The sequence below is a fragment of the Pyrus communis genome, chromosome 1 (assembly GCF_963583255.1).
Source record: "Pyrus communis chromosome 1, drPyrComm1.1, whole genome shotgun sequence".
Classification (NCBI taxonomy): Eukaryota; Viridiplantae; Streptophyta; class Magnoliopsida; order Rosales; family Rosaceae; genus Pyrus; species Pyrus communis.
The window spans coordinates 18,172,234-18,186,582 of record NC_084803.1 but is presented as its reverse complement, the minus strand read 5'-3'; the positions used below and the strand labels follow the sequence as shown (position 1 = coordinate 18,186,582).

The following is a 14,349-nucleotide window of genomic DNA, read 5'->3' as shown; positions in this document are numbered from 1 at the left end:
TTTGAAATTCTCAAAGGTGTCTTTAACAGAAAGCAGATCTGCCCCCTTTTTCTAGGTGAGAAGGTAACTAGAACTCTGGTAGAAAAAGCCGGCAAGAAATGGGGTAATGCCAGAGGTCGAATATAATACGATCCAAATTTAGCAACAGAGAAACTACACATAACTTGCAAACTATGTAGGGCAATAGATAGAGAAAAGTTAGCGTTGCCAGTTTACACAAATCAGTTATTGTTAACTTAGCTTCTCGTGTGACGATTGCACAACGAGGGTACACCGAGACTGCTCTTCACAGGCCAGTGCCATCATCCCAAATTGCTCTAGCTTTATTGTATGTAACTTCTCATTCTGTGTATGCGACACCACAATCCCTAGAGGAAACTTTCAATATCCTTTTCCCTTGAAATCTTTCCTCTGCTGGAGTAATGTTCCTGTGTCTTTTACATGGCCTCGAATAGGACTCGATGCTCTAATATTTCTGATAAAACACTCCTCATTTTATCAACTGAAACCGGTTTTAGTATAACACCATCCACACCAACCCTCATGCAGTTCTCCTTTGTAATCTTGTCTATGCTTCCGGTAAGTGCCACTAATGCCGGCCGCTCATGACGTTTTGTGAACTTTTCATGTATACGGACAGCAAGTTCATAACCATCGATTCCTGGCATGCTCACATCCATGAACACCACCTTGTGCTCTTGTGAAATAACATGCAATGACTCATCGATTAAGCTTACAGCTGTTACATCACATCCTAGGTGCGCAAGGAGTCCCTTTGTCACTGACCTGCTGACCCTGAACGATTAAAAGAATGGGAAGAAAACGGAGCTCAGTGAGAACAAGTAGAATATTGTTCACAAGCCGTAAAAATAAAAGAACAACCAGCCATTACACCTTGAATCTCATAAAATTCACACATATAACTATACTTGCATCTGCTGCTCATTTAAAAGTGTTGCACCAATATGCACCCACTAAGATCACAAGTTAAAAATTGTTTCCACACCTTGACAGAGTTATTTGGCAGTTTATAACATGATGTTTCCGAATGGATGAAATAATCATACGATAACCTAGAACTGCTATTCCTTTTATCCAAATACTGACTCGGCAATTAAAAAACATCAAGTCAAAAACCACTAAATAACTAATGAATGCACTCACTAATTCCAGACCTCACTCCCAAGCCAAATCTATTATCACCGCTCAAATTGATAATGGTATAGTATTTCATAACAAATTAAGCTTGTTTATAATGTATATACTCATTCCCTATTTTATAAAATAAATACTGCTGGAGGAAACAACGCACCAAAAAATTAACTGGGTAGGAAAGGTGGCTAGTTACTGACCCATTATCATCCATGACAAGGACTTTCAACCCTGGAAAGTTAGTTTGAACATGATTTGCTTGCAGCTTGGGTCCAAAAGGCAGCTTAGACTCATTCGAACGCTCTGGAAATCCGAGTTTCACAATGAAAGTGGCTGTGCATCCCTTGCCAAGACCTTCACTTTCAATCCAAATATGCCCTTCCATAAGATTTACAAATCTGATCACATCATAGAAACCAAGATTGCATTACAACTGCATATAAATATATCTCCTAGTAATATTGATTTAAACCTTCACAAAACTTGAAATGCTAAAAAAACAGGTGGATAGTCATACAAGCTCAATGCATAGTTTTCTTTTTCTTTCATTTTGGGAAAACGATAATTTGAGTCCAATACTTTATGCCACTTTCCGCTACGGCCCCTCTAGTTTTATTTTGGCATCCTTACGGTTTTGTGAATGCTAGCAATTAAATACATTTCAGATTTATAACAATTACGGAGACGGAATCTGCACATGACACACGTGTATGTGTGTTAAAAACTTTAGAGCTTAGTTATAATCCACCATGCTATTACATATAACTACACTAGAGATATAGGGATTTGGATGTAGTGAATTGAGGACCAAAATAAAGATTATAAACTATGTAGAACATAATTATAATTCACCCTTTATCTATTGTGGTTTAGGTGGACTTTCGGAACTAAATCAAGCACAATATGGCAAAACAAAAAAATAAATACCTCTTACAAATTGCCAGGCCAAGTCCACTACCACCAGAATTTCGGGTAGCTAAAGTCTGAGTTTGTGCAAATTTGGTAAATAGCTTTGGGATATCCTGAGGATTGATTCCAGATCCTGAATCTTTGACCTACGCCAGAAAAAGAGAATGTAATATACCATAATAACTTCAAATGAACAGAATGGTCTTCCCTCAGATTCAAACAAGTATTTGAAGAAACAAACCTGTACGCGCAGATAAAAGTGATTATCACTTTGCACTGGAAAGAAATCAGGAGCCCTGAAATCTCGTAAAGATTCTGATTTTGCAACAAAACCTGTGATTGAGATGCTCCCTTCTTTTGAGAACTTCACAGCATTCCCAACAACATTTAGAATAGTTTGCATAAGACGCTTTTCATCACCTATGGCATACATTGGCAAATCTGCAGCTATATTCAATGTAACTGACAACCTTTTGATAGATGCAACAGGCTTAATCATATTATGAACCTGCAACAAAAAAAAAAAACCATTTTACTGATGCAAACTGCCACAGAATCAATGGAAATCATGTAATCCAAAATAACTCATAAGTGGCAGGAACACATAACCGTACCTCTCTAAATACGGAATGGAGGTTAAAAGTTGCTATTTCAAGTTGAAGGCTGCCATCTTCAAGCCTTGAAAGATCCAAAACATCATTTACGAGGGTAGCCAATAGGTTGCTGCTCCTTAATATCGTTTCAACCATGAGACGCTGCTCAGGTGTGAGCTCAGTTTCCTGTAGCAAAGAAGAAAGAGCAATAATTGCATGCATGGGAGTTCTCATCTCATGGTTCATAACAGCCAAGAAATCATTGCGAGCACGAATTGCAGTCTCCGCTTCTCTCCTGGCTAAATCGAGCGCAACATTCTGCTCCATAAGGAGATCCCTTGCCCTCATTGACTCTTCTAATATTGCAGCATGTGACAGAGCAACCGCAACCTGTGTCAACGACTCAACAATAAGAACTAATAAATGAATGCTTCGTTATATAATAATATATGAGCAGGTGTATATTTTTAAGAAAGCAAGAAACAGGGAAAGAACATCTTTAGATAGGCAATCTGCTCTTTTTATTTATTCTCTCTTTTATAAGATGTTTTTCGGTTTAAGAAACCTTTCTATATGCCAAGTAATACAACATTTAAAAAAATGCATTTCATTTCTGAGAATCAATCAACTACAACTTGTATAATAGGTTCCTGAGATTTGATGTAATTTCACGTTACACAAAGGGTTATAGTAAAAGGATTAGATGGACCGTAAAACATCGACAAAAGAATGAACCTTTCCATAAACAAACATTTTTTTCATAGGACATCATAGGTACTACTTAACCTCTTCAAATGTGGATCTGAGCAACCAAAAGAAACTGTATTTTAAATTTCCTTTTGGGATTTGGTTGTGGAGAGATTTATTACCATTGTCATAAAGATTGTACTTAAAAAGATACAGATTGTGGTTTTTTACCTGATCAGCAACCACTTCTACCAATTCTAACTCATGAACGTGCCACTGCCTTGCACTATCTGAGGGAAGCATCAAGACCATCAAAGCATAGCGTTTTGTTGAGAGCTCAGGCCAGTCATTAATTTGGAAGTTAGAGAGATGTAAAAGGGGCACACGAACTGCAACAACTTCCCCAGGAATGTGCCTTCCTGCAAGTTGCCTCAGTCTTGCCACTGGAGAATTTGGTGATATTTTTACTGCACGGTTGCTACTAAATACTTGATTGATCACAGGAAGATGAATGGGTACGGTATATCCTACTGGATTCTGCTGACGGAGTGTATAGGATAGTTGAAGCTCTAATCCAGTACGCGTTGGCATCCACAAGGCACACTCTTCCAATGCCAAAGTTCTACCTAACTCGACAAGTGTAGTTTTAAGTATAGTATGTCTATCAAGAGTGCTTCTGATTTCATGGGTCAACATCCTGACATGTCGACCTGTTTCCTCCTGTGTGCGGATAAGGCCCATTTCTCTATCGAGCTCTGCAGCCTTGTTCTTCAAGAATAGTTCTCTAGTTTTAACACTCAATAAATCAGGTATAATATGTACAAGCATAAGGGCAGTTGCGCATGACACCACTGCAGTTAAAACCTTTGCCGTGGTCATTACTATGGCCACAGTTCTTGAATGCATGCTGAACGTCCATAAGTTGATAAGATGAGTCGCCCCACACAGTACAATGAAAGCACCAAATTGTACGAGGACCCATCTGTATGGAAACACTGCGGACTTCTTGACAAAGTAGATCAACTCTAGTGGGATGGAGAAATAAGCAAGCGCAATAAAGAAATCTGAAATGTACTGATATTTCATCAGCAATTCATCAGCCGGCCATTGTGGCTCAATACAGTTGCATGCCAACATGATGATTGAGCCACTTAAACGGATATTACTTGGTCTGTTACATGCCTACAACATATTATACCGTCAAAACTGAAGCAAATAAATAAATAAATAAACAGAAAAATGAAAGGGAAAAAACAGCAATAATCTAATCACCCAATAGTACTAATTAGTAATTACAAAAGAAAATTATGATATAACAATTTAGCATTACGCAAGTGCAAACTAGGCTCCATTGATCTTTCAACATTTGATCATTTAGAGCAACGCAATTTAAATATAAAATTTCAATTAAACAACATCGAAAATTTCTGTCTAGAACCTGTACCCAACAACTCAACCCTTTCAAAATCCAACCGATAGTATAAAAAAACGAAGAAGAAAATACAACCATAAACCGTGATCATCGGGAATGAATATATAAACACAAATGGAAAACCACATTTATTATTTATCCCTTGCGATCCATTGACCAAAAGAAAGAGCAAGGATCCTGCCACACATCCAGCAATTCACTACCAAATACCAATCCATAAATCCCTAAAGTCTCAACTCTGATTCTAAAAGTTTCAAATGAATCCCACTTCTCAATCTTCAAAAAAATTTAGCCATAATCTGCTTACCCAAGTTTCTAATCTGCCTACATGCACTGAAGTTCTAAGATTTCAGCTCAATGAAAGTGAAAACCCACCTGACAAGTGAGAAATGAGCACAGAAAGCGAGGGGGTGGACTGACAATTGACTGTCGCAGAATCCCCGGCCGTCCGCGGCGGCAGGTCAAGTCGGCGCCGGCGAACTGATATCGCTAGCAAACACAGTGCGACGATCCAACTGAGGAGAAGAGAGGGTGGTAGAGGAGACGTCGGGCGGACTAGGGTTTTTGAAAATTGGGGATGGAGATATCCATACTCCATTGCATTGATATAATTCACCGTCACGCAGATTCAAAACGCTGCGTTTTGATATCATTGCAATTTATTGTATTTCCAAAATGAGAGGATGGACGGTTTTGATATATTAAATTTGGTCAACTTGAAATCTGAACCGCTCATGTTTTGGCGGGTAAGAGGCTTGAAGCCTTGAACTAGTTTACGTAAAAAATGCACCCGTTTATGAGACCTCTTTCTTCGCAGCGCTCTGATACAAAAAATGCACCTCCATAACCTCACAGAAACAAGCGCGGCAACTCCGTGCTCTCCTCCTTACCACCACCGCTGTCGGCTCGCGCTCACTGGCATTTCCATGCATACGCAATCTCATTCACTTGGCAATATCATGAAGGTGTCCAACAAAATGCCTCAATGACATCTGGTTCCATTCAATGCGCTCTTTGTGGCGTGTTAGCGTGATTCAAACAGTGCATTTTTTGCCAGGTAGCTACTTAAAAAAATGGGAATTCAATGCCGTAGTCCAAATGGTTCCGCTTTCACGAGCGTAATGTTTGAAATGGTACCAGGCATGGTATTTTGATTAATAATCTTCGTTAAAGATTGAATCTTGAATAATAGGATTTTAAGGAAAAAACTGAAGTTCTTCGAGAGAGAGAGTTGAGAAGTCAAGAGTCTGTCTTTCTTCTTGCAGAAGGCATAAACTTTACAAGGACTATATCAGACTTTTTCTGATCACAAAACAGAACCTACACACTAGAGATCTAGGAACTCTTCTCCAGCCATTAATGGACATTGGAGGATATCATCCATCCACTTGGAAGAAGATGGGAAACACAGTACAATTAAAAAGAATAAATAAGAAACCAGCTGTAAGAATTCTAAAAACAGAAACTTAGCCATTGTACATTTTGAACCAAACGACTACTTGCTAAAAATAGCAAGTTCTTCAAACTCTTCGATTTCAGAGTTCTCTTCACTCTTTCTGCAGGATTGTCATCTGCAGTTCGACATTAAGCTTGTATGCAGCTTACATCTCAACAGCCTCTCCTAAGCTGCTTACTGGCTTCACTCCAAGTCTCAATCTCAACTGATTAAATCTATCATTTGGCAAGGCTTTTGTAAATATGTATGCAAGTTGTTCTTCACTTCTGCAGAACTGCACATTGATCATCCCTTCTTGCAGAACTTCCCTTATGAAATGATATCGCCTGTTTATGTGTCTAGTTCTCTGATGAAATACAGGGTCTTTGACCATAGAAATTGCTGACATATTGTCACAAAATAAAGGTGTTGCCTCAGTTTGCATTTCCCCAAAGTCATCAAGAACAAATCTCAACCAAATTGACTGTGCAGTTGCCTCAGCTGCTGAAACATATTCAACTTCAGCTGTTGACAGTGCAACGGTGTTTTGTTTCACAGAGGCCCAAAAAAATATCCCACTGCCAAAACTGAAAGCATAGCCAGAAGTACTTCTGCTATCATCTTCACTGCCTTCCCAATCTGCATCACAGAAACCAATGAGGATTGCAGACTTGTCTTTCACATATTCAATGCCATAGTTTAAGGTCCCTTGCACATATCTCAGTACCCTTCTTGCAACTCCCAGATGCTTCTTAGTTGGACCATTCATAAACCTTGATAACAGACTTGCAGCATACATAAGGTCAGGTCTAGTTGCTGTTAAATACAGCAAGCTTCCAACTATTTTTCTGTAAAGCCCTTCATCTGCCAACTCACTCCCATCCACCTTTTTAAGTTTTTCACCAGTAAATAAGGGAATGGACACAGGTTTGCAATCTTCAAGCCCAAATTTCTCAAGTAGAGATTTGGCATACTTACTTTGGTGAATAAATACACCTTGATCAGTTTGTAATATCCCCATACCAAGGAAGTGATGCAGGAGACCAAGATCCGACATTTCATATTTCTGCATCATCTCCTTTTTGAACTCACAAATCATCTTGTCACTGCTTCCAGTATAGATAATGTCATCAACATATATTGAGACAATTATCAATCCTCCTTCATCATCAGATCTTGTGTATAGGGTGGCTTCACTTGTACTTCTTTTGAATTTACACAAAGAGAGATAAGCATCAATTTCACTGTACCAGGCTCTAGGTGCCTGTTTAAGTCCATATAAAGCCTTCCTTAACTTATAGACCTTTTGACCTGCATTTTTCAACTCAAAACCTTCAGGCTGCTCAACATACACTTCTTCATCAAGCACACCATTCAGAAACGCAGATTTAACATCCAGTTGAAACAACTTCCATCCTTTTTGTGCTGCTAAAGCAATGAGAGTTCGAATTGTGTCTAATCTTGCCACAGGTGCAAAAGTTTCATTGTAGTCAATCCCTGGTTTCTGTGCATACCCTTTTGCCACAGTCTGATTTTGTGTTTTTGAACTGTTCCATCCAGATTCAATTTTGTTTTAAACACCCATTTCACACCTATAACAGGTTTATCAATAGGTCTCTCAACAAGTTCCCAAGTATTGTTCTTCTCAATCATTTCCAATTCTGCATTCATAGCTTCTTGCCAAGCTAAATCACTTGTTGCTTCTTGATAAGTCTCAGGTTCTATAATGCACATGTGACACCTTGCATATATATCTTCTAGTGTTTTCAACTTCACTGGAGTGGAGCTTGGTGTGGAGCCTTGACTGTGATTTCCACCATTGTCCTCAACTGACTCATGAGCAACAGTGTTTGAATGAGAACTTCCAGCACTGTTATACTGGAATTCATCAGTTTGTTCCTCTCTAACTTCTTCTTCATAATCAAATCCTTCAAGATTGAAATGAGTTGAGGTAGGCTCCACTTGATCATTTTTCCAATTCCATGACTGTTTTTCACTGAAGATTACACTTCTTGAGAGTACCATCTTTTTAGATTTCAGATCATATACTCTATATCCTTTTTCACAACTTCCATATCCCATGAAGACTCCTTTCCTGGACTTTTCATCAAACTTGTGCCTCAGATGTGACGAGACATGAGTATAGCATACACAACCAAAAACTTTCAGGTGCTTGATTCCAGGCTTTCTACCTGTGAATGCTTCAAAGGGGGTTTTGTCTAGAACAGATGTTGTAAAACATCTATTTTGAAGATACACAGCTGTGCTTACAGCTTCTGCCCAGAATTCTACAGGCATTCCTTTCTCAACCATCATAGACCTTGCCATCTCACCAATCAATCTATTCTTCCTCTCAGCAACTCCATTTTGCTAAGGAAAGTAGGCAATAGTCAGTTGCCTCTCCATTCTCATGCTTGCACAGTAATCTAGAAACTCATTTGAGGTGTATTCACCACCTCTATCACTCCTTAGCTTCTTTAAGTTAAATCCACTTTGCAGTTCAACAAAAACTTTGAATTTTTTTAACACATTGTAGGTATCATATTTGTTTCTGAGAAAGTATACCCAACACATTCTTGAGAAATCATCAATGAATGTGATGAAGTACTTATTTCCTCCAATGGACTCATTTTGCATAGGTCCACACAAATCTGTATGCACCAATTCAAGTGGGCAGCTTGCTCTCCATGCTTTTCCTTTGTCAAAGGATTCTCTATGATGCTTGCCTAATACACAACCTTCATACACATCTCCCATTTCTGTCAAAACAGGTAGTCCAATCACCATTTCCTTCTGCTGTATCTTTTTCATACTGTTAAAGTTCAAATGTCCAAGTCTTCTGTGCCATATCCATGAATCTTCAACCATAGAGGCTTTCCTTGCTGCAGGAGTTATGGATTCCAATGAGAGAGGAAAACATCGATTTCCTGCCATGATCACCTTTGCCACAACATTTTTAAGACTGTTATCATCAAAGATCACTGCCATATTACCCCCAAATAGAACATAGTAGCCGTGCTCCATCATTTAACCTACACTTAGTAAGTTTTCATCCAAACCAGTAACCAGCAATACTTCATTGATATATCTTTTCCCACGCTGAGTTTCAACCACTAAAGTGCCTTTTCCAGTTGCTTGTACAAGATCACCAGTGCCCATTTTAACTTTACAAGTCACAGATCTGTCAAGATTTATTAAGGTAGACTCTTGTGATGTCATGTGGTTGCTGCAAACACTGTCCACAAACCACACACTTCTAGCTTGCACAGTTGATGAGTGACAGGCATAAAACATGGTTCCTATAGTTACTTCTTCTTCCTTTGCACAGTGAGCAACTTTCTTGAGACCATCACAGTCCTTTGCAATATGACCAAAACGATTGCATTTTCCACATTTTGGTTTTCCTTTGTATCTGCACACACCAAAATGATATTTCTGGCACACTTGACACTGTGGTTTCACAGAACTTTGACTACTGCTCCCTTGCTTGTTCTGTGAATTGAATATGTTGTTCCAATTTCCTCCTGGATTGTTGCTCCAGCTTCCACTCGGAGACCAGTTTGATCCCTTCTTGTTTTGTCCCTGCCACTTTTGATTTGGCCTATTCTGAGAGCCTTTGTAGGTGCCAGTGACCTGATTGTTTCCAACTCTGAGACTACTAAAAGCCCTCTCAGTTCCTGTCATTATATCCCTTTCATCATGTAAGTCTTCCCTTTTATCATATACTTTGACAGATGCAATGACTTCTTCCACTCTAATAGCATACAGATCTTGAGTTTCCTCAATAATAGACACAATGGATTTATACCTCCTACTTAGACTCATCAATAATTTCTGCACAATTCTTTGTTCAGTCACATCTTCACCAAGAGACTTCAAATTATTCACAATTCCAAAAAACCTACCCAAATAGTCATCTAGGTTTTCACTATCTGTCATTCTCATATATTCAAAATCAGCCCTAACAGCTTGAAGTTTCACAGCTCTTACCTTCTTATCTCCTCTGAACTCTCTTCTCAGAATGTCCCAAGCCCCTTTTGCAGTCTTCTCATTTCTGATACGAGGAAAAAGTTCATCTGTTATAGCTCCTTGTATAAGACTCAACGCCTTGGCATTTTTGATTCTGTCTTCTCTGGAGATGGTTGGTGGTTCCACTGGAATTTGCTCAGCCTCGCTACCCTCCTCTCCAGAACCTTCTTCCTCTTCAGGAATCTGCTGCACTTGTACACCGAGTTCCACTACATCCCATAGATCATGTGCTATGAGGATAGTTTCCATCTTGACAGCCCAAAAATCGTAGTTTGCACCATCGAACTGTGGAGTTCGTAAGTCTCCATCAGAAGAACCTGATCCCACCATTTTCTTAGTGAGTATCAGTGAATCAACCAATAAAGGAACCACCTTTATCCCTTCTGGGACTTTTTCTAGGAGGAACCTCTCTCACAGCTTTACTCCCTTCTTCGGAATCAGACCAGAAGCTCTGATACCATGTTTAAAATGGTACCAGGCATGGTATTTTGATTAATAATCTTCGTTAAAGATTGAATCTTGAATAATAGGATTTTAAGGAAAAAACTGAAGTTCTTCGAGAGAGAGAGTTGAGAAGTCAAGAGTCTGTCTTTCTTCTTGCAGAAGGCATAAACTTTACAAGGACTATATCAGACTTTTTCTGATCACAAAACAGAACCTACACACTAGAGATCTAGGAACTCTTCTCCAGCCATTAATGGACATTGGAGGATATCATCCATCCACTTGGAAGAAGATGGGAAACACAGTACAATTAAAAAGAACAAATAAGAAACCAGCTGTAAGAATTCTAAAAACAGAAACTTAGCCATTGTACATTTTGAACCAAACGGCTACTTGCTAAAAATAGCAAGTTCTTCAAACTCTTCGATTTCAGAGTTCTCTTCACTATTTCTGCAGGATTGTCATCTGCAGTTCGACATTAAGCTTGTATGCAGCTTACATCTCAACACGTAATGCAGGCATATTATACACTTGAGGACTTCGCTCTTTGATTCATGCCCAACTTGTTCAATTAAATTTGGATTCTTGAGTGATTTTTGTTCAAGCTGCTTTACTTTTGATGTACTTCAACCATGGGGAGGTGGAATCAACGAAAAACGTTTTTAGCGAGCAGGATGGTTTATGAAGATGTTGTGCCCTGTAAGTCTAAGAGCTTTGGGCCATGTGAAGAATGATGAGACCATGGAAGGTGGTTCATCTCTTTGGCAGTATGTTGAGGACTAGTGTCTATGTACTTCAAAAACGGTAAAACTGATGAAGATCGGAAAGTGTTTCAGTCCATCTTAGAGAAGGAAAGATGTTCTATCGACTGAGATGATCATGAGTTTTTGGAGATTGGGGAGAGTGAATTTACGTTCTTTTATGAAATTAATGTTCCAGGAGTTTGGAGTGCTTGAAGCTATTTCGAGATAGAAAAACATGGTTTGAGACCGGACCAAGTAACATTACTGTCCAGTCTCAGCTTGCAACAACAGTGGTTTGGTTAAAGTAGGGAATTTTTTGTGGAAATGTATGGAGGATAACGGTATCACACCTGGCCCTTAGCACTACCCTTGCATGGTTAGTTTGTTAAGTCGAGCTCAATTGTTGGATGAGGCAGAGGAACTTGTTATCAGTTAACCGTTTTGTGGAAATAATCTTGAATTGTGGAGAGCGTTACGAAGCTTGTGCAACAGAGCAGGTTTTAAGTTTAGACTCACAAGATAGTGCAACTGACATCTTGTCGAACCTCTATGCTGCTGCAGGAAAATGGGATAGTGCTGTTGACATGAAGAGAAAGAATAGAGTACTGAGCTCGAAAAAGGATCCTGGACTAAACGGGACTGAATCAGAGCAAGAGGTAGGTGAACCCCAAGCTGCGCTGCATTGGCTACAAGGAAGCATGCTAAGATCACAAACCGATGAATTTTAAGAACCGATTTATACTACGTCATAAGTTTCAGAATCTTGAAGCATCATTACATAGCATCAACGCAGCTTTTTCGTTTTAAAGGTTTTGGAACTGATACAAACTCTTGGCTGCTTTCAGAGTGAAAACTAGAAAAGTTTAAACATTACAAGGATTAAGACGTTGCAAATTCAAAATACAAAGGCCAAGTTAAAACTTTGAGCAAATTCACAGAGAAACACGCAGTACGCACGTTTAAGTTGGAGTAGGAACATTACAGTCATGGTGACCAAAATTATTCTCCTTACAACTGGCCTAAAATGTAGCTCACTGACATTTCAAGCATACTTCTGGGCAATCTCCATAAGAGAATTGGATAGTTCTTGTGGCTTTGAAAACATCGGCATATGATCAGCACCCTTAATCTCGACCACATTTTTAACCCCGCTGTTTGCAATCATCCATCGTTGAAATTCCTCAGTTATTATCAAATCTTTGTCACAAACCACATAAACTCGTGTAACTGAACCGTATTCCTCATTCGAGAATTTCTTCATCTTAGCCACTTCTTCACGAAAGAACGAACTCTTCCTTACTAAGCTCTTGGCAAGTTCCAAATCCTTCAAACACGGACAATGTAATTACATCAGTTCAGGAAATTATAAATACATATATACACTACAAGTTTAAGATAAATATTATGCCATAGACAAATACTGGGGGGAAAATAGAATCACGCTAAAGCATTTTGCAAGATATAATTGCAGTTCTCTTTGAGGGCTTGTGAGAACGATACCTCGATCGGGCTAAGTTGATAGAGAATCTCTTGTAGGCACTTGGGACCAAAGAAAATCGATGTCAAGGGTTGTTCGGGGCTTCCAAATTTCTCAAACCGAGTATCCAACCATGAATCTGCCGGTTTCTTTTCCAGGAACTTTTCACACAGAAAAAAAGTTTTTCGAGTAAACTTTGCTTGCTTTTATGAATTTCTAATAAAGCAAAGAACATGCAGATACAAATTGTAAGTGAAAGGTCTTAGGTTCGAATCTCATGAATAACGAGTTCGATACTCATTTATTCTGCCACCCTCAGTGTAAATATATCAATGCGTCAAAAAAAGAAGATGCAGATACCTGATCCATAACATAAGACGGCTGGTGAGTTGTGTCGGGCAGAAACGCAGTCAAGAAAACAGCAGCAGAGATTTTGTGTGGGAACTTTTCCATGGCAAGGGATAAGTTCATGCCTCCAAGACTATGTCCTACGAGGATCACCTTTTCGTTTGGAGCGAGCGATTCTATCAACTCTAACAAGGGCTCAGAGTACTCAGTAAGTGAGTGAACATCTTGTATGGCCTTCATGTTGATGCCCGATGCTGCGAGGTTAAGAACGGTGACTCTGTGACCACCGGACTCGAGCTTGGGTTTGATCTTGTACCAGCACCAAGCCCCATGACCCGCGCCGTGTACTAGAACAAAATGCGCCTTCCGTTCTCCGTTGGATCCTGCCATTTCCTCTGTTGAGTATGAACTACCACTCTACAACTGCATACAAAGATGGCTAAAGCATGTACTAATTTTTCAACGCCGCGGTAACATTACGGGACATTTTCATCTGATAAGTGTGTAGTAATAGATAAGAGAGAAATTAGAGTAACCAAAAGAATATAAGATAAACTATTAACCTAATCTCCTAAAAGACTAGCTCAATGTGCAGATAATTAAGAAAATATGTCCAATGCATTAAAATTCAAATTGTGTATCCGATCCGAAATCTGGTAGTAAAAACTGGCAAATCAAAGAAAATTCAAAAACTGCGTATCACTCTTTGTGCAGTGATGAAAAATATCGAATGTGAAGAGAGAAAGAGGAAAATTCAAAAGCAAATCACACTACTCCCTATTCAAGAAAACATCATATACCCCACCTTCATAATTTGTCATGCTACCCTATCTTACTTTAGTCACACCTTCTCTCTCACAAACTCCAGTCCGGTTTCTCCACCCGAGAATCTCTCATGGCCGCAGATATCGGAGGAATTTACTTACATGTGTATGACATCACACTTGGCATTTCATGACTCGTATATGTCACATCATTCGTGCTTTGATCTTCAAGTGGCTCTCCCACTAGCCGACTTGGAGGGACTACTTGTCAGGTCACTTGGCAAATGTGTTTGCACGTGGTCAGCAAAATCATTTCTATAATGGGAGAAATATTTT

The 14,349-nt window shown here is 39.2% G+C and overlaps 3 protein-coding genes across 4 annotated transcripts; all 3 read right to left on the bottom strand.

Annotated features, from left to right (window-relative positions):
- Positions 1 to 99: 99 nt before the first annotated feature.
- On the bottom strand, positions 100 to 5,361 carry LOC137732307 (ethylene receptor). Of its 2 annotated transcripts, none has more exons than XM_068471623.1 (7): positions 5,149 to 5,361; positions 3,573 to 4,512; positions 2,676 to 3,044; positions 2,303 to 2,569; positions 2,080 to 2,207; positions 1,353 to 1,550; positions 100 to 795 (listed from the first exon to the last, which is right to left on the bottom strand). In XM_068471623.1, the coding sequence occupies exons 2-7, from the start codon at positions 4,476 to 4,478 to the stop codon at positions 438 to 440; spliced, it is 2,226 nt and encodes a 741-aa protein (XP_068327724.1). In that variant the 5' UTR covers positions 4,479 to 4,512; positions 5,149 to 5,361; the 3' UTR covers positions 100 to 437. The 2 variants fall into 2 exon arrangements, with proteins under 2 accessions (XP_068327724.1, XP_068327717.1); XM_068471616.1 differs by having other exon boundaries at positions 3,573 to 4,523; positions 5,149 to 5,360.
- Positions 5,362 to 9,235: 3,874 nt separating this feature from the next.
- LOC137716584 (uncharacterized) lies at positions 9,236 to 10,567 on the bottom strand. Its single transcript, XM_068456062.1, has one exon. The coding sequence runs from the start codon at positions 10,565 to 10,567 to the stop codon at positions 9,236 to 9,238; it is 1,332 nt and encodes a 443-aa protein (XP_068312163.1).
- A 1,754-nt stretch (positions 10,568 to 12,321) lies between these two features.
- On the bottom strand, positions 12,322 to 14,097 carry LOC137732350 (salicylic acid-binding protein 2-like). The gene is made up of 3 exons (XM_068471662.1): positions 13,262 to 14,097; positions 12,925 to 13,062; positions 12,322 to 12,748 (listed from the first exon to the last, which is right to left on the bottom strand). The coding sequence occupies exons 1-3, from the start codon at positions 13,637 to 13,639 to the stop codon at positions 12,467 to 12,469; spliced, it is 798 nt and encodes a 265-aa protein (XP_068327763.1). The 5' UTR covers positions 13,640 to 14,097; the 3' UTR covers positions 12,322 to 12,466.
- Between the last annotated feature and the right edge of the window lie 252 nt (positions 14,098 to 14,349).

Excerpts from the sequence above, each read along its gene's own strand:
- LOC137732307 (XM_068471623.1), bottom strand. The coding sequence starts at position 4,478 with ATGTTGGCATGCAACTGTATTGAGCCACAATGGCCGGCTGATGAATTG. Across the intron at positions 2,570-2,675 it reads TCCATTCCGTATTTAGAGAG|GTTCATAATATGATTAAGCC; the intron begins GTACGGTTATGT and ends TTTTTGTTGCAG. Across the intron at positions 796-1,352 it reads CTTGTCATGGATGATAATGG|GGTCAGCAGGTCAGTGACAA; the intron begins GTCAGTAACTAG and ends TTAATCGTTCAG.
- LOC137716584 (XM_068456062.1), bottom strand. The coding sequence starts at position 10,567 with ATGGTGGGATCAGGTTCTTCTGATGGAGACTTACGAACTCCACAGTTC.
- LOC137732350 (XM_068471662.1), bottom strand. The coding sequence starts at position 13,639 with ATGGCAGGATCCAACGGAGAACGGAAGGCGCATTTTGTTCTAGTACAC. Across the intron at positions 13,063-13,261 it reads CGTCTTATGTTATGGATCAG|TTCCTGGAAAAGAAACCGGC; the intron begins GTATCTGCATCT and ends CTGTGTGAAAAG. Across the intron at positions 12,749-12,924 it reads ATCAACTTAGCCCGATCGAG|GATTTGGAACTTGCCAAGAG; the intron begins GTATCGTTCTCA and ends CCGTGTTTGAAG.